The following is a 26,260-nucleotide window of genomic DNA, read 5'->3' on the forward strand; positions in this document are numbered from 1 at the left end:
ACATTATTACCCGACTCATTCTCACTGCGCTATGCAAGATACAGTAGAACACAATCGGTACCATTTTTAAAGTCTTCGGTTTGACCCGACCTGGAATCGATCTCAGATCTACCAGCACCAGAGCCGAAGGCGAAACCACTTGGCCACTGAGCTGGTTAAGGCATGCAACTGAGGAAGGTGCTACCGAACGCTAATTGATTACGACGCGCAGTGCGGTGGTAATCAATTCCAACGTCTGTACCAAAAAATGCTGAAGGTGATTATGCAGTGACGCTGGTCACGAGTTACATAATATCAACGTAATTTAAATGGTGACTACAACAGTATTAAAAACTTTTAAATAGCTGAACGTTTTCTCATGTTCCCCCAGCTGACATCACATATAGTGCAGAGGTTCCCAACCACCAGGTCACGACCCATCAGGACCGGATCACAAAAAGGTTGTTACAGGGTCGCGAGAACACACGTTCAAAATGACCAAGCCAATTTTTAAGATTGTTAAGGCAAACAGTTTCGGAGACATTTTGGGTTCCGAAAACAAGAAGCCGAAGGCTTGCAATGGAAACTTGCCAAAACCAGAGTTTGAGAGGCGGTATATCTTTTTTTAAAGGTTAGGGGAAGGCGGGGCAAAACGGACATGTTAACTTCAAAGTGCTCTATTAGAACAAACAAATCAGATATCCTGGACCTATTGCGTTTTTTGAATTAACATGCCACCTTGCAACAACTGCCCAGAGTATGAAACTTAATGTGTTGTTCTTTTTTTGTTTATTTACAAGATATGATTTTTATTCTAGGTGTCCGTTTTACCTCGGGAATGGGGCAAAACGGATGCAGTGTATGACCGCTTTGGGAGTGTTAAATAAATGCATCTTCGCTGTTTTCGGTCTCCGAAACAAACTAGCTATCTGTTTGAAAGCAATTTTAAAGTAAAAAAATACTGTTTCGTTTACGCTGTGTTTCAAGTGATATCGATAATATGTCCGTTTTGCCCCAAACAAGCTACCAAGAAAAATGAAAACATGTGGGAAGCTCATTTTTTTGGAGGATAGTGATCCATTGTCCATCAATGCTAAAAAATATAAAAGAGAAGCAGAAATTTTCAAAAAACACCTAAATATCATCATCTTAATGGACAAGTTTTTATAACAAAGCACTGAGAAAGCTATTTCGACCTCTTGGATACCGAGTGTCGCACGAAAGTTTCAAATTTTTTTGTGTGGAATATTCATTTCAAGTATAATTATTTAAACTACCATTCAACGTTTTATAGGCAGAGAAAACTTTTTCTCGAACCCTAGAAAATGTAATTATCAGATCACCGCTTCAATGCGTGATGGAAATCTACAGATAAATCTGCATCAGGCATTGCAGAGTGCAAAAAAAAACAGTGTTGCAGAACGCGTTTTCGAATATTAAATTCTCATCAGTGCAACTACGTTTATGAACGCAATAACAACGGTTAAATTTAAACTCAATACAAAACATTACAAACATTATAAGGACATATTCTCAGTGTTTCAAGTAGTTTTGGAAGATAGAGAAAAAAACTTTCATCTTAGTTTGTAGTTTTTTTAAAAAGCAAATGTCTGTTTTGCCCCGCATGTCCGTTTTGCCCAGCCTTTCCCGATTATACAAAAAGTGGTAGGAAAACAGCGTTTCGGAATGGGGTAAATCGTTTTATTAAAGAATTGACAAAATAAGTCATGTATTAGCAAAAGTGCACTAAAAGCCGATTTGCGGTGACAAAATGCTAGTGAAATGGATATGTGATAGAGGAAAAGTGAATAGAGTTACCGAACAATGTAAGTCAAAGAGTTGACTAACAATTTTGACTATGATTGTGGGGAGCACGAAGATTTTCGACATGGAAACTTTTGGATCAACAATCCATTCATCGAAAATTTCAAATCATGCGTTTATAATCTCGATGAAAAAGAAGTCTGATTGTATTATGTTGTGATTCTACTTTGCAGTTTGTAGTCCAGATAAAATGAATTATGTCACAATTATGGATACCTCGTAAAAACAGATATTTGTGTTTAACTTTAAAAACAGTCAAATTGTAAGTGGTTTTTTCAACCAGATTCTTCTGCGAGAACTAATTAAGCACAGTTATGTGTTTCAGAAACTTCTTTGATGTCTTGCTTGTATCGCAGACTGGTAGCGAAACAGAAATACATTTCCCAGTAACATTGATTTTGAGTGTAAATAAATTGAAAATATTTGTTTGAGTTGATTTTATTGCCGTTTTGTTGCAATTTTGGTATAAATTCAGAGCCTATGCCAAAATCTTGCATTATGGTAGGCAAATACAACTTGGTCAACAAAAGATTACAAACAAGTTAAGTCTGTTCTATTCCCTTGCGATCTTCAGTGGCCGATGCGTGAACATTTCTTTAAATTCTTACCGGTTCCTTAGCGTAAAAAGGTGCGGAATTACGGATTTCAAAGATCAAACAGAAAAATAATTTTAAACCAAAAATATATGACGTATTTACAGTATTGTCCACATATACTCAATACATTTGTACCTGTGTGACGTTTGGCTTCGATCACCGCAAGCCCGCGCGAGAAATTAAATTAGTCTCGCGCTTGCCTTCAGATGATCTCACATTTTTTGTAAGTTACACGTTTCATTTTTTGACTAGGTTAAAAAAAAGGCATCAGTTTTGAGTTGGTTGAGTTACAGGACGGTTATTCATTTTTTTGCTTATCACGAGAGAGAAGAAACTGAATTAATAAAACAAAAGTGCACAATTATTGTTTCTCTTCATTTTGCAAGTCGTTGAAAACTAAGACCGAAGAAAGAAAAGTGAACAAGTAACCCGTTTCGCGCACATTGGTGACCCCGACAGTTCAGTTTATAACAGGAGTGCGATCGATTACGATATACTGGCAGGAAGGAAGGAACAGCAACCCTGGCGTCGTCACATCAGATGGTCACTAGGTCACGAGCAAAACTCACAATGGGAATGGGAAGCCCCACAATGGGAAGCGAGATGGACAAGAAACAAGGAGCATCAAGATCGACAACACCAGGTAACCTACCACTCGTAGGCCTACCAGATTACAAATTTTCGCATCCCCCTTTGACTCAAATGATTCCCTTCAAATCAAACAATCCCGCTACTGATCCATTCACATTTGACCCATTTCAACCAGTAGCATCTCAACAACAAACACCCTCTGTGAATTACCAACCAGGAAGAAAGATTTTCATAGATTTTAATAAACAACATCCTTCCATCTGGTTTGCCGCATTGGAACTCAGGCTAAAATTCTGGAACATTACAAACGAAAATATCCGCACAGATATATTAGTAACACATCTAACTGAGGAACCTTTATTAGTTATCCAGGATTTACTGTTTGAAGAGCCTACCTACGATTCCATTAAATCTCGTTTATTAAACAGGTTTGAACCATCAATGAGTAGCAGGGTGGCGGAATTATTCAATCCAACACACTTGGGTGACAGACGGCCTTCAGACTTATTAATACACTTAAAGGCAACTCTAGCGCGAAAAGATATCTCCCCTAGCATGCTAAAAGAAATGTTCATACTACGCATGCCAGAAAGCATCCGCCTCTCGTTGTGCACCATGACTGAATCCTCCGTGGAACAGCTAGCGGAAGCCGCGGATAAAATGGTTGTAATCTCTCCATCACCCGGAATTCATAATATTTCCTCCGCTTCTACAGGAAATACGGCTTTGAGCGAATCCATAGCTAAAAACGAACGAAGAACCCTTCAAGCTCGTCTTAGTCACTTGGAGGAGAAAATGGAAACTCTTCTAAACCAACATTCACCTTCTAATAAGCCTTCAACCTCTGAATGCCAATCACCTCATCATAGATATTCGGACTCGAGCTATTTTCGCCCACCTAGATTTAACCAACACAACCATCCTCAGTCACGAGGAAGGCAAAATCTTAATCAAATATGTTTTTATCATCAGAGATTCGGCAATAGAGCATTCCGATGCACAGCACCATGCGAATGGCGTCCAAGAGCATATAAACAGGGAAACGGATGGAATCCACGTCAATAGTGGCGGATGTGGAAAATCAAGACAGAAGCCCACTTCCTCATGTTCGAGATCAACGTACCGGAACTCTATTTCTTATCGACACGGGTGCTGAAATTTCAGTGGTGAAACCGAGTAAAACTGAGCGGAAGTATAAAATCACTGATCGTACTTTGGCGGCTGCCAATGGTTCCCCCATCGCAACTTACGGGTACCGTTCCATGACAATAGAGATCGGTACTACTAAACCATTTAAATGGATTTTTATGATTGCAGATGTGTCCCATAATATTATTGGCGTGGATTTTTTGGCTCACTTTTCCTTATCGCTGGACTTCGATCGAAAATGCTTGAGAGATCAAGAGCAACAGTGTTTCGGATATCTAGTAGAAAAGATGATATGCAACATTCAAGCTCCACGACCATTTGTTCCACAAAACGACTTTATGAAAATTTTGGCTAAGTACCCTGATCTAACCAGACCTCCAAACCGCAAAGACCCACCAAAGCATAGAATTAAGCATAAAATAGTGATTAGTGGGTACCCCTGTTCTGCTCAACCACGCCCTCTGACTCCCGAGAAGTTTCGTCATGCTCAGAAGGAAATCGATGATCTGATGGAAGCCGGCATTATACGAAGGTCCGATTCACCTTTTGCTAGTCCTCTACATATGGTCCCTAAATCAAGCAAAAATGGGTCTACTTACAGGATGTGTGGTGATTACAGACAGTTAAACAAAATGACAGTAGAAGACAAATATCCGGTCCCAAAAATTCAAACTTTGTTTCACAGGTTACAAGGCTCAACAATATTTTCAAAAGATCGACCTGGTTAAGGCATACCATCAGATTCCGCTGGAGGAGGAATCTATTCCGATGACTGCAGTTACAACCCCGTTCGGCCTTTTCGAATACTTGTCCATGCCCTTTGGTCTTAAAAACTCGGGTGCTACATTTCAACGATTCATCGATCATGTTTTGCAAGGCTTAACCAATGTAATGGCTTACATAGACGATTTAATAATATTTTCCTCTTCTGCAGTAGATCACAAACGTCATCTTGAAGAACTTTTCCAACGCTTAGACCGATTTGGAGTAGCCATTATTCCATCAAAGACGGAGGGAGAGGTAACATCAAAAAAACGAAAAAGATCTATTAACATCGATAATTTAACATCATGTAGGAGCAAACCATGCAGCTCGGCGAAACCACTGATATCGCAGTCGCAACAGAGAAAAAAGTGCTTGCTACACATTGCACGGGAGTTGTGAAGTGGTTCAATGTTCGAAATGGATATGGTTTCATCAATCGTGATGACAACAAAGAGGATGTGTTTATCCACCAAACTGCGATAATCAAGAACAACCCACGAAAATATCTGCGTAGTGTGGGTGATGGAGAACTTGTGGAGTTCGATGTAGTTGAGGGCGAAAAGGGTCTACCAGAAGCTGCTAATGTAACTGGACCAGACGGCGACAGAACAAGCCACGTGGCCCGCGTCGCCCAAAGGAGGAAAATAGTGAAGCTGTGGTTCCTTTGGTAAATGGAGACCAAGCACCTGCGCAAGATCAACAACAATAATGTCGATTTCTTATAATGCATTATTTTTTGGTGTACATCACATATGTTTTGTCGATTCACCATTTCTGTTTGGAACATCACATGGTTCATTTGGGGGAGGGATGGTGTGACGTTTGGCTTCGATCACCGCAAGCCCGCGCGAGAAATTAAATTAGTCTCGCGCTTGCCTTCAGATGATCTCACATTTTTTGTAAGTTACACGTTTCATTTTTTGACTAGGTTAAAAAAAAGGCATCAGTTTTGAGTTGGTTGAGTTACAGGACGGTTATTCATTTTTTTGCTTATCACGAGAGAGAAGAAATTGAATTAATAAAACAAAAGTGCACAATTATTGTTTCTCTTCATTTTGCAAGTCGTTGAAAACTAAGACCGAAGAAAGAAAAGTGAACAAGTAACCCGTTTCGCGCACACCTGCACCTCATTTCGAAACTTAGGCTTTGAAGGTAGGCTACGAGAGTTTTATGCGCAGATCTTAAATCCATTGTAAGCACAGAACAAACTATTTATTTCATTTTACTTGTTAGTGGTAGGCCTACATGGTAGTTATTTGCCTATATTTAAGCTTTCTTTCAATTCCTTTCAGCTTTCTTTCTTTCAAAGTATTAGAGCAATGTTTATTAGATCGTCGATGCCGAGATCTTACTCCAATACGAAACGGGCGGATTATAGGACAAAGAACATACGGAAGAAAAGTGACCTATGTCTGTGATGAAGGATTTGTTTTAAACGGAAATCAAAACAGAGTTTGTAGATCAGACAGAGGCTGGACTGGTTCGAATCCAAGGTGCTCGCTCAGACAGAGGGTTGTTCAAAGAGGTAAAAATTCTTTGATAAATTAAATCTTCCAAACTTGAATATTTAATTTATTTAATATTTGAATAACCTAGTCAATTTTGTAAAGTATGTTCATGGTAAACGTAATCACCTAACTAGAGTTTCTTGCAACGTAACCACGATGAGATCAGACACACACAAGAAGAATGCAAATAGTTACTTTTAGCCTTACATGTTACATCTTCTGCGCCAGCTGCCAAATCTCGAAGCACCTCGCCATGAAACTTCGTATTTCCAGTCTTGGGAAAAAATCGACTCCAAAAACGTAATCACATCTTTAAAAGAATTTGAAGGGGTGAAAATATGGTGCTGGTGCATTGGTCCCTTTGGTGCATTGGTCCCACATCTCCCCTACTGACAAAATCATTGTTGTGTGGCAAAGGCTGTGCAATACCCTTGGATCAATTTAATCTGGTAACCTATTCTCTATTTTCTCAATACCGAATATCTGTATTTTTGATACGCTTTTGCGCATGCGCTTAGTCATGCGCACAAATCGAAATGATCGCTTTACCGTTTTTACGATAAAACCAAGACCAAACAAAAGTTTAGGGGTGTCTTGCAACATTTTGAACGTGTTTTGGTACAGTAACAAGCAATATTTGAAGTTGAAATGCCATAAGCAAAAAATGACGTCCATGTAATACAATGCAATGTTACGCGAAAAGTAATTTTCAGGGTAAGGGGGGAGGGGGGGTTGGACAAAAATTTAAAAAAAATTATACCAGAGGCATTAGATTATACTACTGTATCCTAAAATCAGAGCTAAAGTTGAAACTAAAATTAACTCCTCTTTCCCCTCCTACTAAAACAGGTCGTTAGTATCTATATTGTAAAATAAGCAACAATCATGCTGCTAAAAGCGAAACTCAATTTATTGCATGAATAATTACGTTTAATGCTAACAATATACTTTGAATAATCTTTTTTCATGTCGTGGTTTCACAAAGCCACTTGTGAAACGATTGTTATTCCCAACGGCGAAACTACCTGCACCAACAACCGAAACATTGGCTCTACATGCAACCACAAATGCAATAGCAACTTCAGACTGATGGGCTCAGCATTTTCAATCTGTGCAAATAACAATCAGCAAGAAACTGCGTGGATACCTGCATTGCCAAGTTGTCAAGGCAAGAAACTTATACGGGAGATTCCATAATTTAAATTGATATTGATTGATTATTCACAAAGATTGGTGCCCAAAAACATTAAAAAAAAGGTTAATTTTACCATAGTACTCTCAAGTATCAGTTTTAAACCGGAAAATTGAATGCTGTTAGCTGCAGATGTGCTAGCTCAGTGGTTCTTAAGCTGGGAGGCACCCCTACCTCTTTGGGGGCGTGAAGATTCTCCAAAGGGGTGCGAACGTTGCACTAATATGCTATTGTGTTGTACAAGTAGTGAGCAAAAATGTTGGGAACACCTTAACTTGTGTCTCGATTATTGATTGGTAAGTGGTAATGGAACCTGGTTTTGAGTTTGGTTTTCAGCGCCTATTCTTGAAGTTCTTGTTTAATCCATGATTGTTCGATAACAGTGGCTGTTTGTGACGTTATTTTGTGTGAAAGTAGTTTTGCACTTGCAAGTGTGAAGTCCGCCTCGTTAGCTCAGTGGTTACGCGCCTGGCTCAAGATCACAAGGCGCAAGTTCGACTCTCGGGGTGTGCGCTTGAGCAACGCATTTCAGCACTGCTTTCCATTCAGCGGCACCTAGTGAATGGAATAATTTCCTGACAACAACACTTCAACAATCGCAAAACTTCACTCTGCCAATCTCGGTAACTGGCCCTGCGTCAAGAGCTTCTACAAGTATTCGAAACTACCAGGAATAACTAATCAAGGCTTTGTCACTCCGAGGATAAAGATTCAAAACCAACTGACCAAGACACAAGCTCGGAACAAACCTAACATGCGATGTCCGTTGTCTTCAATTCAGCCACAAATTAAACTGCTGGCTTCAACAAAGCAGCTACAGTCAACTCCGTTTAATTCGGACACTTTGGTTCCGCTCAGTTTTGGCCGAATTAAGCGGAGAAACGGCTTTGTCCGAATTATGCGGAAAATCAATTGTTCGTATCATGGTCATGCGTAAAGGTAAACAACGCATTAAAAACACTGTACTGTGTTGCGTAATAAATGAATTGCGGCTGCGCTATACTTCAGTAATTGACACTGATCGCATAAAACGCACAAGAATTATACCTTCACCTTCAGGTTTGTTGTACTGTACAGTATTTCGTTACCAAGCGATTCAACAAATATATTACTGTGTCACACACACATATAGGATAAAATAGTACAGTAATTCTTCAAATACTGTGTCCTGTGTCCGAATTAAGCGGAGAAAATTGCACATTTTTTATGTGCAATTTTCACTTTTGTTCCGTTCCCGAGCATTTTGGCCGAATAAAGCGGTTGTCCGGGTTATCCGGTGTCCGAATTAAGCGGAGTTGACTGTACATCCTTTTCATTAGTGCGAGGAAAAATAGATTGTGTTCCGCTTAATCTTTTGATTGATGTGTGATGAAAAATAATCTTTGTTTGTTTCAAAATCCTAAGCATGCAAAACGTGTAGTTTGACAGTGATTTATAACTTAAACTAGAAAATTGGGGCACAAAGTTTTACAAATGACGTCAAGGGGGGGCGCAGCCCAAAAAGTTTAAGAACCTCTGTGCTGCCTGAAGATGCTATTTTTATAGCATCTTCAGGTTATTTTTATTTTCATTTGTTTTTATAGCGAACTCGATTCTTAATAAATTACACTAAGAGGTGTGCAAATCCCAGCATTTGATGAATGCAAAATAGTAGTACTGCTCAAAGGACAGGCTCATTTAGATACATATGCCGTCACACGTGTGAAGATGGTTTTTAGTTAATTAATTCTAATTCAACTGCTTTCACAATTTGAGATATCGGAAATAATAACGCTTAGTTGTCACCATTACCAACTTGTAAAGTTTCTAATGTTGGTATGTGCCTGTTGTGTTCGATTTAATCAAAAAGAGTTGGATTGACAGCCAAGAAATAACCACTCAGTCGAAATATTGTTTCAGTAGTCCCCGCTTATTAAGCCCACAGTTAACAGGCCTATCCACTTATTAAGCCCAATTTGGTCCGATTCGAAATTTCTTCCATTTATTCTTGTAATAAAAAACACGGCTTTATGATCCCAAAACTCTCTGAATAAGTCCAATTTTCAATTACATTTGCTTGAAATTGTATAAAAAGGCGTCACAAATTATTATTTTTTGTCTTGTTTTCAACGACTTGATGCTTCATTACGCTACTAACTCCGTTCTTAATTCAACTGTTTTGTCACAAACCGTTTAACCTGAATCTCATTACACTGGGTTGTATAAAACAGGTCTTATTGCTAACACAACTCTCAAAAAAACAAAATTTTCCGGATAACCGATGGTTGTGCACAGTTGTTAATAAATTTAGCAACTTTTAGCCACAGTATACAGTCGGCCATAGTCAACTATACGGAAATAAGTGGCAGAAATTTGTCTCCCGCTTAATATGCCCAAAATTGTCCGTCCGGACGTGGGCTTCATAAGTGAGAACTACCATAACAGTTTTCTCCAAGTTGGTTTTGCCACGATACTGCTATAGAATCAATTACAGCGCTGTTTCAACAAAGTTGTGACTTGCGATCTGTTGATTGCAATGCATTGAGTTTTTTAGAACTAAATTTTTCGTACATCATCTCCCGCGATGTAACAAATCAGCGTTCTCGATACGCTCTTAAAATGCTTGTAATATTCTAATGCAAAGAAATTTATTCTCACACGAGTCAGTAAAAACGCAGCATGATGGTTTGGAAATTTGGTTTATTCATTTCTTTGCATTACAAGACATGTAACCAAGTCGCTCATATCAAGCATTGTTGTGGGTTTGACACCTGTCAGAAGATACTTCATTTTCTTGATTGTAATATTCTATGCTTTATTTCTGGAATCATTACTTTTGTCACAATTTTGCATGTTACAAAGACACTTATACGCTACGATTTTTTTTAATTTTTAATTTTTTTTTACTCAACTCAATCTTTAGTGTTAGCGGCATGTCCCTCAATTCGTGTCACAAATGGAAACACTAACTGCAATAATGGTAGAAACGCCGGCTCATTGTGCATTCACAGTTGTGATGACGGTTTTGAACTAGTTGGAACCACAGTGTCGTTTTGTGCTTTACATAGAAGTGGGAGTCTTTTTTGGATTCCTGGGATACCGACATGCCGAGGTAAAATCGCCACAAGAAATGTCATGATAACAAGCTTATGAACCAGAAAAATTAAAATATCTTAGGTTGAAATTGTGCTATAGAAGGGCTGATATATTGCTTTCTAAAAATAGAATTACTGTATTTAAAAATAATGTTTGTATGTTTTATAATCCAAATTTTAGCTGTTGCAAAATAATTTTGGTTTTGTTTATCTACGCATTTTGAGAAATGCCATTGATGATATGCCATAATTTGTCGTAAACATATTTTTGTGACGTAAACTATTCTTTTCTGACGTTCTAAATGACTAGAACTTTACAAACATAACTTTTGTTTCTGCAATTTAATTTCGTACAGTTTATAACTATTCTTACTAATTGGATGATTTCGATTCTTACCCTAGAATTGTTTTGTAGCAGAATCTCGTTGTCCTTCTATTATCATCACAAATGGCAACACTCGCTGTACTGACAATAGAAGGGTTAGTTCACTGTGTAACCACAGTTGTGAGGTTGGTTTTGAGATTGTTGGATCAAACACATCAATATGCACTTCAAGGAATGATGGAGATGCTTTATGGTTACCAACACCGCCATCTTGTAGGGGTTGGTTTTAATCAGTAATATTCTTGGACATATTTAAGCTATGACGACTATTTGTTATTGCGTCCTTTCATTGTGTCCTAAACGCTGGGTTACGATAGAAGATTTTCAGCGTGTCTTTATTAAACTACAAGTATTTTTTTTCTTTCAAAGTCTGGTGCATTGATATAATTCAAATACTGTACTTTACTGTTAAACAATCATCTTCGAATATCTTCTGGGATTAGTGGGTCCGAGAAATATTTTGAGAATCGAGAAAAAGTTTTAATGATTTATAGAATAAAACTTCTTGTTGTGCGTATTCGCAACCTACAGTGTAGGCTATAGGCAATGTTAAAAGCGTGGACGTTTGGAAGTAGGAGTTGCAAGACTATCTTTGGGTGCGTATCAATGGTGTAGCGTGACTCGTTTAATTAAGGAGAGGTACTGTAGAAGCACAGTTATTTCACTTGACATAAAAGTTTTGCCACATGTACAGTAAATGTTGGTTTATAACATTCCAAATTTAATTCAATATTCAATAAACGCATTTGTAATAATTTTTGGCCATTTTCACTTTTCTAATTTAGCCTATTTGCAATAGTACTAGGCTATATGCAATTTTGCAATAAGATGCACACAACACGAAAAAGGCAAAAACGACAGATAAACATGAAGACATGTACAAAATTCAGCCAGGGTTTCGTAATTTTTTTGAAATCGGCAAACGAGTTTTGAAACATGAATTTTATTGAAATTAGGCTGCAGTTCCTGCAGTACAATATAGCAATATAGTCACAAAAATGGAGTAGCCTACTGAGCATTCTACTCGCCAGTAGCCTTATGTATGCCATAATCCCAGAAAAATAAATTTCCTAGAGAAAAAAATATGTGAAGGTCTAGTAGGGTTAAATGAGCACTCTAATCGGTACTGCGACAAATTTTATGTTTTCGCGTACACTTTCGCATACAAAGAATAACGCAAACAAGGTCATGAACAACACGGTAGTTGTATTTACACTTAATATACACGCAGACGGTACTGATGCGAAGAAATATAGCGTTACTACATTGTAAAGTACAGTGCAGAATTTGCATCCTTGCAAGTGACTTCTGTTTTTGTTTTTTGTAACAGCTTTGTTCTTGAACACGTGTTGCTAAATTTTTGTTAGCAAACTACATTCAACTGACTACAGTTACAACAACGTCCAAGTTTTATAGCGCAATATAGTGGAGAGCTAGTTTTGACTATTTATAGGTCAACATCTCACAACGTTTCAGTTTTATTGTTTTAAATGCAGACGCGCTCAATCTCTGCTAAATCTTTCTCTCTGCTGCAAACAATTTTCTTATTAGTGCGATGACGTTATTAAGTCGTAAGTTGGATTACGCCCCGGAATAAAAAAAAAAATGTTACATTAGGCTATATTGGTCACTATGAACAAACACAATTGCTCTGATGGATCACAAAAAGTGTCGATATAGACGAACTGACGATATAGCCAAAGTCGACATAGGCAAACTTGTATGTATGTAAAAGGAAGAAATCTCCGGGACCAAGAAGAATGTTTTCACGTAGCCTTTATCAATATAGACGAGTTCTATCATATAGTAAAATAGCATGCCAAAGCAGATGACAGGTCATATGGTGAAAGAAAAATGCCTCCTGCTGAACCGTGCTAGCCAAGATTTGAACTATTGTTGCTAGATTTTGCAATATTGTTTCAGTTAAATAGCTTAATTCATGAATAATAAAAACATGGCACAGTTAATTTCATTGAATGTTCTTACAGGTTCTGCCTCTCCATGCGGACCCACTACTTGCCAAAATAGCGGGATATGTACAAGAATAAATAGCAGTAGTGCTTACAGGTGTTCCTGCCAATTCCCTTATACTGGAACAAACTGTGACCAATGTAAGAACCATTTCTTTAATTTTATCCTGTGTTTTAAGTCACAACACACCATTTCAAAAATATTTATTATGTTTCTTTAAACCTTTCTCTTTAATTGAAATGTAAGCTGCATCTATTTGAATAAGACCTTCTGATGATCCGTTAGGTGAAACAATTTGTAAAGGCTTCAGATAGTAATAGCTATATTTGATTTAGGTTCTTTACCTACAGTATATTCACACAAAACTCAAGCATATTCGGTGTGAACCCATAAAATGTAGCTACAGTACTGCAGCCATCAATTTACAATTTAAACTAGTTAACCAAACATATACAAACTATTTTATTCATTCTAGAGTATTTCCTTGATGTAAACTTCAAAAGCATATGACCTGTCATAAGGTGAAAGAAAATTCTCGGTCGTTGGATTGCGCTAGCCGACGTTTGAAGTACCGGGACGTTATTGTTTTCTACTCAATTTTACAATTATTTCGATTAAACTGCTTGATTTAACTAATCAAAGCATGGCAGAGTTAATATCATTGAGTGTTCATTAGGTTCTGTCTTCCCGTGCCGAACAAGTTCTTGCCGAAATGGAGGAACGTGTACAAGGATAGGTTGCAGCAATCATTACACGTGTAGGCGTGCTTGTGAATTTCCTTATACTGGAACAAATTGTGATCAATGTAAGAAAAAATATTTCATTTTTTAAAAATAAGATTTTATAATATTGTTTGATAGATTTTCTTCATTTTTCTTAATGGCACAAGCTTAGCGCAGTAAAATATAAGATTTTGTAATGTTGTTTGATAGATTTTCTTCAACTTGAGTAATCGCTTTGCGAAGCGTCATGTTGGTAGTTCCGTGACCATGCGGGCAGATGCTTTGAACCACTCACGCATGCCTGGTCACCAAGTTTCACAGTTTGGGTGTTGTTCTTCAACGTAAGCTTTTCCAGCGAGCAGATGTCGGCAAATGACGTGTTGTCAATGAAATACCTACGCAACTGCTCACACTGAGAGTTGAACTACCGTTGCTTGACCTTGCCTCACTTGAGCGTACTCCGTTCATTTCTTTACAAGAGTTTAAAAACGAGTATTTTATTCACGTTTCTATTAGTTCAGTTCTTTAACCACTTAACTTTGCGCTCTAGGAAAGTGCAACATCAAGCAACGTTTGTTCAACTCTCGTGCTTGAGCAACGTATTTTAAGGAATACGCTTTATTCAACGCAATCAAATGTTGCTCTTTTTCAAGATTCTTTATGAAAATTTTTTGATCGTTTTAATCGTGGCGAGACCAATAATGTTTCAATCAACAACACAAAGCACAAGGTAAACTACGAACCATAAAAAAAGAGGAACCTAATACACGAAATCCCTATCTTAAGATATCAATCGATTTTGAAGAAAAGTGAATATTCGTTGAAACAGAACATTGTACTGACTAAATACGTCTCAAAAGTATCATCTCTTTTTCAATTGTTGTATCCAGGCTTTATGCATGTTAGTTGAAGATTTGGATTTAATTTTTGGACTCACTACCCTGTTACATAACCGAGTGGTGACAGCCTTGGTACGATGTTCGAAAGGGAGCCGGTTCGACACCTCTCAAGAGCATGTGGCTGTGTCTTTGGGAAGACACTTAAAGGCATGCTGTCGATTGCGGAGTGGCGCCCTTCGACCATATCCGTTGATTTCTCTCATGATTATGAACATTATGCTGCTCTGGAGTGAAATGCCTAAGGTCCTTCGTGGAGCTATGGTTTGCTTAACTGAACTGACAAGATGGCAGGGAAGCCAATCCTCTTATCTATCATTGGCGACCAAATTCGGTTGCTCTTGAAAACGACAAAATCACGTTTCAATTTGACTTATTTCTATAAACCGGAACACCAATGTTATTAAATTTGGCAAAATAAAACTTTTTAAAGCAATTTTGTCTTTTTCTTTGCAACAGATTTTTTATTTTATTTTTTTGCCTCTTTATGTTATTGAGGTCAAACTAAACATTGGAAAACTAGACGATGCGCCTTTTTCCTTGCGCATATTGATGCACGAAGCAATTATGAGCTTATGGCTTGTAAGTGCAATGTAATCGATTTCACGCTTTGCTGAAAGTTAGTTAGAAACAGCAAAAATGCACCAAAATCTTAAATTTATAATAAAACTACACACTTTTGTTATCAAATTTAGCATCATCAGATCTGCCTTGCAATTTTGGAATAGTAAAAAACAAGTGCATAGCATTACTATGCTTCTAGTAATCAAACGAAATATGAGGAGATCAGATTTGGCCTTCTTGAGGAGCAAAGTGTCAATATTGGCGAATTTTTTTTTACCACATAAAGGTCTCTACCGGCCATCTTTAATCTGCAATAATCTGAACCTCCGTAAATTGACGGTTATTAATAATCTGCCTAGTAAAATAATATTTTAGTCTACGTCTTAACTTGGGAAACCTTAGTTTGGTGGAACATGTGGTGTCCCAAAATGGGACAGATAGTATCATATTATAATGGGTAACCAGTGAAACCTCGCTCCATAATTCAGAAAAAAACTTTCAACGTGTCTCCAACAGTTACAACTCCGATTCAGTGAGGCCAAAACAGTGGCGACAACTTTCCAATTAGTTAATCGTGAAGTTAATCGGAAAGTTAGTCGTGAGTTAAATTGCGTTAAATAAAACTTAAAATCTAATGCTATCACGTTATTTGTTTTTAGTGGAAACATCGCCAATTCCATGATTTGGCCTCGAGTTCTGACAGACAATGAGATCTCATTGCGAATCGTTGCGATTGTACAACATTGATTTCGCTGTAGTGATGATGTGGAATAAATCAAAACTCCATGGAGCAACTTACTACACAATTCCTGAGCGTTGCCCGAAAGCCGAATGACTAACGCCTTGTGCACCCACCACTCAAACATTACAAGTTTTTTTCTCGTTTTGGTCATGCTACGTATTTGTTGTCAAAAAATTGTAAAAATCTGTCACTCAGCGTCTAATTCATGTATTGTAAAGCCAGTGTAGAAAAGACTGCCTTCGATTCAGTTAAATGTGATTGAAACAACAGATCCAATGCTCTTGTCTACCATTGTATTATTGAATTCCTGTAAATACTGATTGTCACTTTATAACATAAAAATGTGAAGCCACTCAATTATGATAACCGAAAATATATTCTTGAAAACTAACCAATTTGCTGAAAACGCTGTTACAAATACAACAGGTCTTGTCATTGTAAAAATCCTAACTTCGATTGCTAGAAATAATGCAAAAACGCTCGCAAAATATAAACTCACGCTTAATAAGTAGCCTACAAACCATGTCACAAATCAACTCAGTCTATATCAGGGCTTCCCAAACTTTTTTGCTCACGACCCCTTTTAATCTCCTAAAATTTTCAGCGACCCTCCACGGTTCAAATAATGAACAGTGCGAAATATAACTTACATTTGTGATATTGATGGAAAGGTTTAATTCGAATGAAAACGTAAAACAAGCTAACGGTACTCAAAGACTGCTACTTTACAGTTGACACGTAGCCTACTGGAAACACAACAAAGAACCAAACACATTTATTCAGATGGATGTGAATGTGATGAATGCGACCGATTTCTGCTACAGAGCAAGTCCAGCCGTGGCTTAATGTTGGTGCCAAGGCGGTTTCAAAGTTGCTTAGTTTTTGTGAACAGACACCTTTTTTATGGTGTTTGTTCATCAACGATGAAAACGCTGACTCGCACAAAGAGTCGTCGTAGGCTCCAGCTCGTGTCCGAGCATTGGTTTTATTTTCCAGTCGGATGTGACTTTTGGACACTTGTCTACAGTGGAAAAGACGTGGGAAAAAATCACATTGCATGGAGAGTTGGACCGTGGTTGTATCAGTTTTTTTTTCTAATGTTTTATTTTTTCTGAGCCTTTTGTATCCTTTTTTTCAAAACAATATGTGCCTTCCCTCGTTCTTTTTCTCCAGATTGACCTATCACTTGCAAGTTATTCCCACGAATTTAGATAAATGTTTGCTGGGTTGAGGAAGAATTTAACTGATCTTTGTAATTGCGTCGTTGGTGAGATCATCCTCTCAACAATTAGCCTACCCAGTAGGCTATTTCCCTCAGTTTTCTCTGCTGGAAATTTTCAAGACAAATACGTCAAAACAATCGACAGGAGTGCGGTTAGCCCTACTGCTGAATCAGGTAAGTAATGGCAGATCTTCCGCTTAACGTTAAGCCAAAGAGTGTGAAGGTGTTCTGCTGGTTACTTCCCTACTTGTTTTCCATACAAATTTGTAGTAAACTGTAGAAGCAGCAAAGGCAAGTAAACATTGTCGCTACGCTTATTATTTTTGGCAGGAACTAAGTCTTGGTACTGTTTGACTACGCTTGTAAATTACTCAGAGTAACCTAACCCGTAGCGTACTATTGCATGCACGTACAGTCGTACAGTAGCCATTCCAAGCTCCCTATAAAGCTTTCTGGCTACCTTGCACCCACCCATCACAAAATTTAATGCCTGTGTACTGTAGGCTAAGCAGCAAATTTTTATGGCCCACTTAATACTGATGCAACTTACACACCATTCTTGTTTTACCAATTTCTTTTATAAGAGCAAAAGCCTTTTTCTTGGCCATTACTTCAAATTTTAGTGACTTAAAATCTGCTATGCAGACAGTAGGCCTAGTGGCGAGATGAGTAGCAATCCGGTATTAAATTGTATAGCTGTTAACATGATAGCAACATCTCGAGCACTGTAATGGTGGAGATAATTCGAGAACGAGGCCTGTGTTCTTTGAAATACCAGGTTATTGTGCAACCCCAAGCAGACACACCACAACTTCAACCAGAATAAAAAAATAAAACATACAAAAAATCATCACCATCAAGAGTATTGTAAGCTAAGAGAAGGTCGACCGGGCAATTCATCCATCAGATAATCATGTTTGGAAATCAGTAAAATACGCAGAAAAAGAGGCTGTTTAAAAAATGTAACAAAAATACGTCAACGTAACCTTTTTAGATAAAATTAAAGTCGCACTTAGCTTCCCTTTAGATTTTTTTTATCATAATGTAGGCTATTGGGTCTTTTCAAAACCACATATGATGAAAATTACGCTGCGTTCAATTCTTTGTGTTTACAAAATGCAAATATTTATAACGATGACGGTTAATGGACGATCGGATTTGTAGGAATTCGTCGTTTTCTGAATGAGATTGTTTTATATAGGCTACTAAAACATCAAGGAAGTCCAGTTGATAACAGTTACAAGTTGGATCGATCAAAATGTTTTCCTAAACTAAGAGTGAAACTGTGCACTGAAGGTTCTAAATAAGCTTAAACGTTTAGAGTTTTTCGTCAAAATATCAAATGCGGCCATCAATGTGCGGTGAACTTAGGGCGTTGCAGACGCTCTCGAAAATTTTAAACTTGATTCAATCACTCCTACTTCTTTTTTTCTGTGGTGGAACACCGCAGTTCAAATTTCGGCTCATTTGATTCAAATTTACTTCTTGCAGAAATATATGACAATTTTTCATCTGAAAAGTTTCTTACGTTTTACAATTTTGAAAAAAAATGTATTTAACCCTCTGTCTACAGTGCGGTCCAATGGACTCCAAAACAAATTTTAAACTGCGATTTCTGAAGGCATAGAGCAGGTATGATATTGATATACCCTGACTTTTCACAGCTTTGTTCAATATTTAGGAGGATATAACTGTTGATCTCAAGCAAAGGTTTGTAGCATAGAAAAAAAATAATAGCATCTTGTACCTGGGGTCCAATGGACCCCAAACCTGCTGCATTCGAAGCAATCTTGTATTACAACAGAACCAAAAGTGGGCTTGACACTTTTGACAGAATGGTTAGAACATGTCATCATCCACTGTTATCAAATTGAGACTGCCATAAATGACGCCTTGAGTATCATTACTGGATGTCTGTGACGTACATCATCAGATAATTTCCCTGCCTTAGCAGGTATCTCACCAGCTGAGCTTCGTCGCGAAGAAAACATCATGTCTCTTTCTCGCCACGCTATGAACCCAAACTTCTTGTCCCACTCAAGTCTCTACGAATCTGTAAGCGAGCAACACCGCCAATTAAAATTGAGACGACCACTTGTGCAGGCGCCACAACTTTAGATGAAAACTTTTGAAGACCAAACCATCAATGCGGCTACCTGGGCGGACAACCAAAGGAGCTCGGAGGAAGAAGAACTTCTCAAGTCTACAAAGTTTTATATTCGATACTCTTCCACGTCTGGTGACCCCGACGTGATTCGTTTTGCTAACTGTGAGCTGTAACGACGTGATCTCACTGTGAATTAATCACTTGACTTAACTGTGAATTGACTGAATGTGAACTGATCACTGGATGCACTGGATTATTCTGGATTATATCACGGATTATAACAAGCCTGCCTTTCATCGGACGTTCCTTCGACGACGACGCCGTGGGATTCAAGTTAAGTAACATTAATTCATGATGTTTGAATACTCTTTTTACATTATCGTAGTAACCGTAAGCCTTTTTATTTCCCTCGTCGTTGTCGTCCTTGGTCGTCGCCTTACTCGTGGCGCGCGATCGGGGCGTCTTGACAGCAGCGAAGACGATGTGTTTCGCCCCCGTCCGGACGACCCCCTTCAGACACTGGATTGTGGTGTCTGCAGGCACCCCAGGCCCTATGGCATGTCGTTGCCGAGGTTCTTTGAGACGGACGTATCCCTTTGGATTGAGTTAGTCGAAAGCTTTTTCAGAAATAGGGCCATTGATAATACCGACGAACGATATAGTAGCGTAATCGACCTCGTGTCCTATCATTCCTTGCCGGCTTTGCCCAGGAATGTTGCCATCCCACTGATGGCTGTGTATGGGTGGATATGCTGAAAGCAGCGTCCGCTATATATACATATATCCTACTAGAAATATGTAGCGGACGCTGCTTTCAGCATATCCACCCATACACAGCCAGCAGTGGGATGGCAACATTCCTGGGCGAAGCCGGCAAGGAATGATAGGACACGAGGTCGATTACGCTGCTGTATTGTTTACTAACTCAACTCAGAAGATCAATGCTTGCTCACAACGTAATTGTTTATAGTTTTAATCTTCGATCCAGCAACGCAGAAAGTAAAGGAAAACACCGGAATCATTAAAACTCCACCACCAACAACCCAATCGGAATGCTTTTGTCAAGGAAGGCCTGGGTGCGCTTAATCGCTTGCTCACTGGCGTCGGATTATTCCCTCCAACATGCACAAATGTGGACGGGTTCCATCCGCAATCTGTGAGCTTAGCAAAAAGGAACTAACCGCAGACCACACCCTCTGCAATTGCGCTATCTACCACGCGTCAAATGGTGTGTATGGTCCGCGTGAACTGGATGACGAATCAATTCAGTGGCTTCTCCACACCTACTCAAACTTCTAGACCGAGTCGCCGTCTCTGATCAAGGGTGTTAAAAGGTAGAGCCCCTCGACCCTTGGAGTGGCGAAGAAGATAACGGTTCACACAAAGAAGAAGATTAAGAAATTAAGTCTTCTATTTCTCAATGAATGATAATCATCATGATGCTTCTGTAAGTGACTTGACTGATAATTCCAATCACTAAGAACATACTAACCTGTCCTTGAAAGACCATGATGTGACACTTGGCGGTGTTAAAGCACGTTTGCTCGGCTGTCTAATGAGCTAGTCCACGAACTATTAAACGTTGGAAATCAATGCATTACTTCATTATTTTTGTTGCTAACGCTTGTTTGTTGAAATGGCAAACTTTTAAACAGCAATGAAACTGTGACTCTGCGTTTCTTCAGCACCGGCAATAGATTGAACTAAAAGCGGCACAAAGAAATGATTTTCATGAAACAGTGCAAAAGTACTGATCGTGTCTCATATCATAAAGAAACTTTGCGATCAGGAAGTGGCTGCCATTAGTTTCTCAGCCATTGCCATATTATTTTACCAAGTGAATTGTCCTCAAACTTCGTTTGTTGTTCGACTTTGATAACCAGTCAGAAAGTTTTTGCCAACAACCGGCGGCAACCAGTTCCGTTTGATTTACCGATTGCTTTTACTTCAATGCAACATCACAGTGGCTTTTTTACTTCAAGCAGCAAAGCAACAAAACTGTAACAACTCAAGAAAATATAAACATATAAAAAAATAATTTACTTCGGCGAGAGCATCTATAAAAGACAAATGTATATTTTGTTAGGTAGCTAATTTCGTTTCAGTTTTATTGGTTTTTCAACACAAGCTAAAGATCAGAATGTAGGAAAGTGAAGCGTAATGAGAAGCAATTTTTACCTCACACTACAATAAGTAAAGCCAGGCAGGGAATTAAACACTTCACCCTTTCATTGGGAGATTAATATGATTCACAAGATACTGAGTGATGGACACTTAGCTTAATAACGCTTGCACATGTGTTTGTTTGCTTGCATTTGGATTATAAAAACTGTTGCATTGCTGCTTGGCATTGGTCTGAATAATTATTATTAAACAAAGCAACGCTTTCAACAAAAGTTATAATATTTCGTAGTTTATAACAAGCGTAAATCCAAGCAGAGAGTGGAAGGCAAGGAGTGAACACGATTCGGAGACTTAAAATATCGAAAACTTTAATCTCAAGAACGTATCTGCATATCTTCTAGCACAACGTTTTTTAACCTTTTTTAAGTCACGGTACACTTTATACATTAAAATAATTTTGCGGAAAACAAAACTTTCTAATAATGCAATAAAATCAGCAACGCAACAACAGTTTTTTCACTTTCATTTTTTCTCAGTGCGATATCTGGGCCTGTTTGGATGAGCACGAATTTTAATGTTCCGGCAGGAATTGCAGAAAGACAAACGCGAAGCTCTTGTGATTTTAATTGTCGACTGGTATTTCATGAAACATGAGTCAAACTAATAAATTTCTTACCTTACACCTGACGATCTTTCGTCGTACATTGGTTAAAAATCTCTGCTCTACCAAATGTTGTAAAAATGCATTACGCTATCAACTTTTAGGTCATATGTAAATATCACGCAGTTTATCTGGAAGCGTGTCTTTCCATTACATTCTAGAAAAAAGACACCAAAGTATATTAAATCGTTTTGAAAGTGTTCACCTAGCTAGACTTTCAAGTAGCAACAAAAACATTACAATATAGAGGACGTTTAGGTTTCTTTCAAGTTATCACAAGCAAAATGAAATTTTCTTTTTCATTTTGAGGAAATGCTTTTATTTTTTATATTCTATAACCTCCATGAAAGTGTTGTTGTAAACAAAATTTTATTCTTTTCTATACAATTGATGGCGCAGAATTGAACTTTGCAAATCTATTTGGCTTACTTAATCATTGAATCAAAAAACAAAAAGTAATTTGAAGTACTTTTTAAAATGCTGAGATTTAAGCTGGTGATAGTTCTGATGATGCTATTCGGTAAGCCTGGTATTGCAAGTTTTAGCCTACTTTCATAGATATACAGTGTACGCAAGTATCGGCTGATGTCAAAGTTGTAAGTTAGTAAACTACTGATTTTCGGCTACAATATTTTCGGAACATTAAGCTTAAAAAAAACAATTAGGCAATATTCTTGATTATAGTCACATAAACAAAATCTCGAATATCTTACACCTTGTGAACTTATACCTCATATACTTCTTATCGTGGACATCTTACACCTACCACTAACAGCCGATCCAAGGGCACTTTGGTCACGTTCCCCACAATCAAAATCTGAAAAAGAAAATTTTAAATCTTCTGCGTATTTGCAAACATTTTTCACTCGCTTAGTCTTATTTTATTGACGTAACGGGTGGCTTTCTGCAATCAGAGCTTCAGTGTTGTTACCATGTGTAGAAAGTTATCATGTGTTCCACAAAACACAAAACTACAGTATAATAATAATGCAATATTCAATTAAATTGACCTATTCCAGTGTTAATACCGTAGAGTTAATAGAAGTGAAATATATGATACATAATATACGATATACTATGAGATATGAGGTTTTTTTACTTTAACTTTTACATGATCTATTTTATCTTCAAAATTTACGTCGTTAAAACGGTGGTGCCCTCGGTCCAATCTATAAAGTCTAAAAAGTTAAAAGTAAATGGCTAAAAGCCTGATGCATGAATGGCAAGCACGGCAACAGCAAAAGATTTAGAGTCTGCCAAATAATGAAGAATTGTGCATTCAAATGCATGTGAACTGACAGTAGATGCAAAATCTAAAATAATTCGATAATAAAGAGACACCGAACACGTTTTAAATTCACATAGGCCTATTCATCCTTTCATCGAAAATCTTATCACGAGTATAAATTTAAAAAAGAACTGCTAATTTGCATTCATCGAATGCTAGCATCTGCACAACAAAATTTTTTGTTTCATAAAAATTCTAATCATAATTTTTTGAAGAATCGGTCACGCCATGATATTAGCATTTTTACTTTATTCAAATAGAATATCTTAGTAAAGCTCCGTAATATTTTTTAATATATTCATAGATGGAAGGAAATATTTTTGTTGCGGGCTTGACAACTCAGGTGATTTAATCAACGGTTTTTACATTCAAAAGCTGTTAGAATTTATGTTTCTTAGGCTAACAATATACTTTGATTAGATATTTTTCTAAATTGAAATAATACTTACGCGTTGCCTTCGTCATTATGCCATCAGCGTGTGTTGGAAATACAGAAATGTGCTCCAAATTTTATGGATAATATTCAATACTTTCCAACTGTTTACAAGCAGTCCTCACAGTGAAAAATGTACAATTTTAAGTTTTATGGTACAGTAGAATAACTTAGCACCATGCTATTATTTGTAACTATCATAACAAAGAGGTTGTCAGACCATTCGGCAAGTGCTTCAACTTAGCAAGTAGATTTCAGCTACTGTCAAGTCAGAAAATGAAATTTACTTGCTCAGCTCACAACTTCTGACTTTTGGGAGACTCCAAGAAAGAACAATATTTAACGTCTTAGTCTTACGCGAATACAAAAACAATCAATTGGCCTTTACCGTATTTACTTTTTTTCCTGTTTGACAATATACATGACATTAAATTGTGCGTTCATACTTACTGGTGTATGTCATTCTTTTAAAATATCAATCCCTTGTCAATTGTCTGCGTCAAGGGTTTGAGTATTTTACAAGTAGGCTATGCAAAACTGCCAGGGATGACATTTCAAAGGCTTTTTCAGTTTGAGTGTATGGATTTAAAACAACCGATATTTTTATGTTTCCAAGTAACATTTCAAATTCAACGAAAACACTAGTAGCAACCACTAGTTGCACAAATCGTCTAGAGCAGGGGTGTGCAACCTTTATTACAGGAGGGCCAGATATAAATAACTGGGTGAAGCCGCGGGCCGCACGTTTATTTAACATGATTTCTAGGCTAGTAGTTGCAGGCACAAAAAAGTAGTTTTTTTGTTATTCATGTTATTCTTATGGCGTTATTAGGGGCTATCTTCTTTCAGAAATAATAAGTTAAGACACATAAATTTCTGAAGAAAACTGCTATTCTAATTTATTGTGACACCGTCTTTAGAGGAGTTCAGTGAGAAATTTGCAGCTGGCTTCTTTTCCCAACGGCATTTTTCCAAATTTAGTTTAATGGAAGTACTCGCAATTCGAAGTCCATTTTCCAAGTGTTTGTCTGTCAAAACCGATCGATAGGGTGATGTCATGACGCCCATTTTAGAAAAAAATGTTTGCACAAATAGGCTACGTTGAACCAAAAAGAGACATTTTTGAAGCCATGGATTTTTTCAAATGTGGAAAGTCATCTTAGTTGAGATGTTTCGTGAAAATCGCCAAGATTCATAATACTTTGCTTTCAAATCCTTTTTTCTCTTGAAGATCAATAAGTTCAAGTTATATCTGCTGGTGCTTTGTCAATGTCTGTGTTGAATGGCGAAGAGAACATACCAAACAAATGTTCATGAGATTTGAAGTCCTTGAAACGAGCCAAAAATTCATACAATGTTTTCAAGTTGGTCTGCAAATTCAGTTTTCTTCTCAGGATGCATTCCATAGTCTCTCAAAGTTGGAAAGTGAAAAATATTTCCTGTCTGTACGTGAGCTTTTCAAAGTCGTAAATTGTTCATAATGCCTTGTATGTGACCATACATTTTTACTTTCCACAAATAATTAAATACAATGGATTAGCGGTGGCCGGTAGAAGATTTCTAAAATGGTTAACAGAAGGTGTAAAATCTACAATAATCCGCTCCACAACGAATTGTTCCCACGTACCAGACTAAACTAAATTGTAAACACGTTGCGTGGGCCAGACACAATTCAGAATTGGCACATCTTCGCGGGCCGCAGAATTTTTCTTCGCGGGCCACATTTGGCCCGCGGGCCGCACGTTGCACACCCCTGGTCTAGAGTAAAACGATGTAGCTAAAAAAGGCGTAATCTTTTAACTTAGTGAAAGCTAGTAAACTACATCTTACATCAGCTAGTAAACCATGACAAAAAAAGTTCAAATATAAAACCTACAAACGAAACTGGATGAAGTTAACCGGAATATATGTGACATCTTCTTTCTTAGGCAAGAAAATGAAATACCTTCTGACAGGTGTCAAGCCCACACCAATGCTTAACATATGCTTTCTTCTTAGGTTGTCCTACTGTGACGTACCATCTTCCCCGAGATAATCAGGTAACCGATTACGTGGAGTATCGAACCCACGTCCCTTCGATAAAGGAACAAACCATTTGCTTTTGGGTTGAAACAAGTGATTATAGGTCTAGTTTTGTTTCATCGATTGTCAACTACGCAACACCAGCACATTACAATGTGCGAGGAATCGGTCTTGCAACAACATCCAGAACAAATTTCTAGTTTAGCTTGGAAGGTGGCAGTACGCCATATTCAGCTTCAGCTTTGACTAAGACGAAGAAGGTGGTTAAAGTGAAATCAGATGCGATGACGCAAATATTGTAGTGTGAGTGAATAGTTCAGTTTATTTCAGTGTTAGTGTTTTAATTTCAGTGTTAATCTGTGTGCTTTAATGTTAATGCTTAAATGTGCTTAAATTAATGCTTAATGCTTAATTGCTTAAATGTGAGCTTTAACTTTAATGTTAA

General features: G+C 37.7%; 2 protein-coding genes across 2 annotated transcripts in view; both read left to right on the plus strand.

The window, feature by feature from the left end:
• Positions 1–16,453, plus strand: part of LOC145775482 (uncharacterized) — a 53,662-nt gene extending 37,209 nt beyond the window's left edge. Inside the window, exons 21-27 of the mRNA XM_082586776.1 lie at positions 6,235–6,429; positions 7,398–7,580; positions 10,507–10,695; positions 11,094–11,282; positions 13,052–13,174; positions 13,711–13,839; positions 15,876–16,453. Coding sequence (XP_082442902.1) covers positions 6,235–6,429; positions 7,398–7,580; positions 10,507–10,695; positions 11,094–11,282; positions 13,052–13,174; positions 13,711–13,839; positions 15,876–15,898 — 1,031 coding nt within the window. The 3' untranslated portion in view covers positions 15,899–16,453. The remainder of the gene's footprint in view (positions 1–6,234; positions 6,430–7,397; positions 7,581–10,506; positions 10,696–11,093; positions 11,283–13,051; positions 13,175–13,710; positions 13,840–15,875) is intronic.
• On the plus strand, positions 5,142–5,603 carry LOC145775962 (Y-box factor homolog). The gene has a single exon (XM_082587371.1). The coding sequence runs from the start codon at positions 5,225–5,227 to the stop codon at positions 5,573–5,575; it is 351 nt and encodes a 116-aa protein (XP_082443497.1). The 5' UTR covers positions 5,142–5,224; the 3' UTR covers positions 5,576–5,603.
• Positions 16,454–26,260: the final 9,807 nt, after the last annotated feature.

This window comes from Aplidium turbinatum, chromosome 8 (genome assembly GCF_918807975.1).
Source record: "Aplidium turbinatum chromosome 8, kaAplTurb1.1, whole genome shotgun sequence".
Classification (NCBI taxonomy): domain Eukaryota; kingdom Metazoa; phylum Chordata; class Ascidiacea; order Aplousobranchia; family Polyclinidae; genus Aplidium; species Aplidium turbinatum.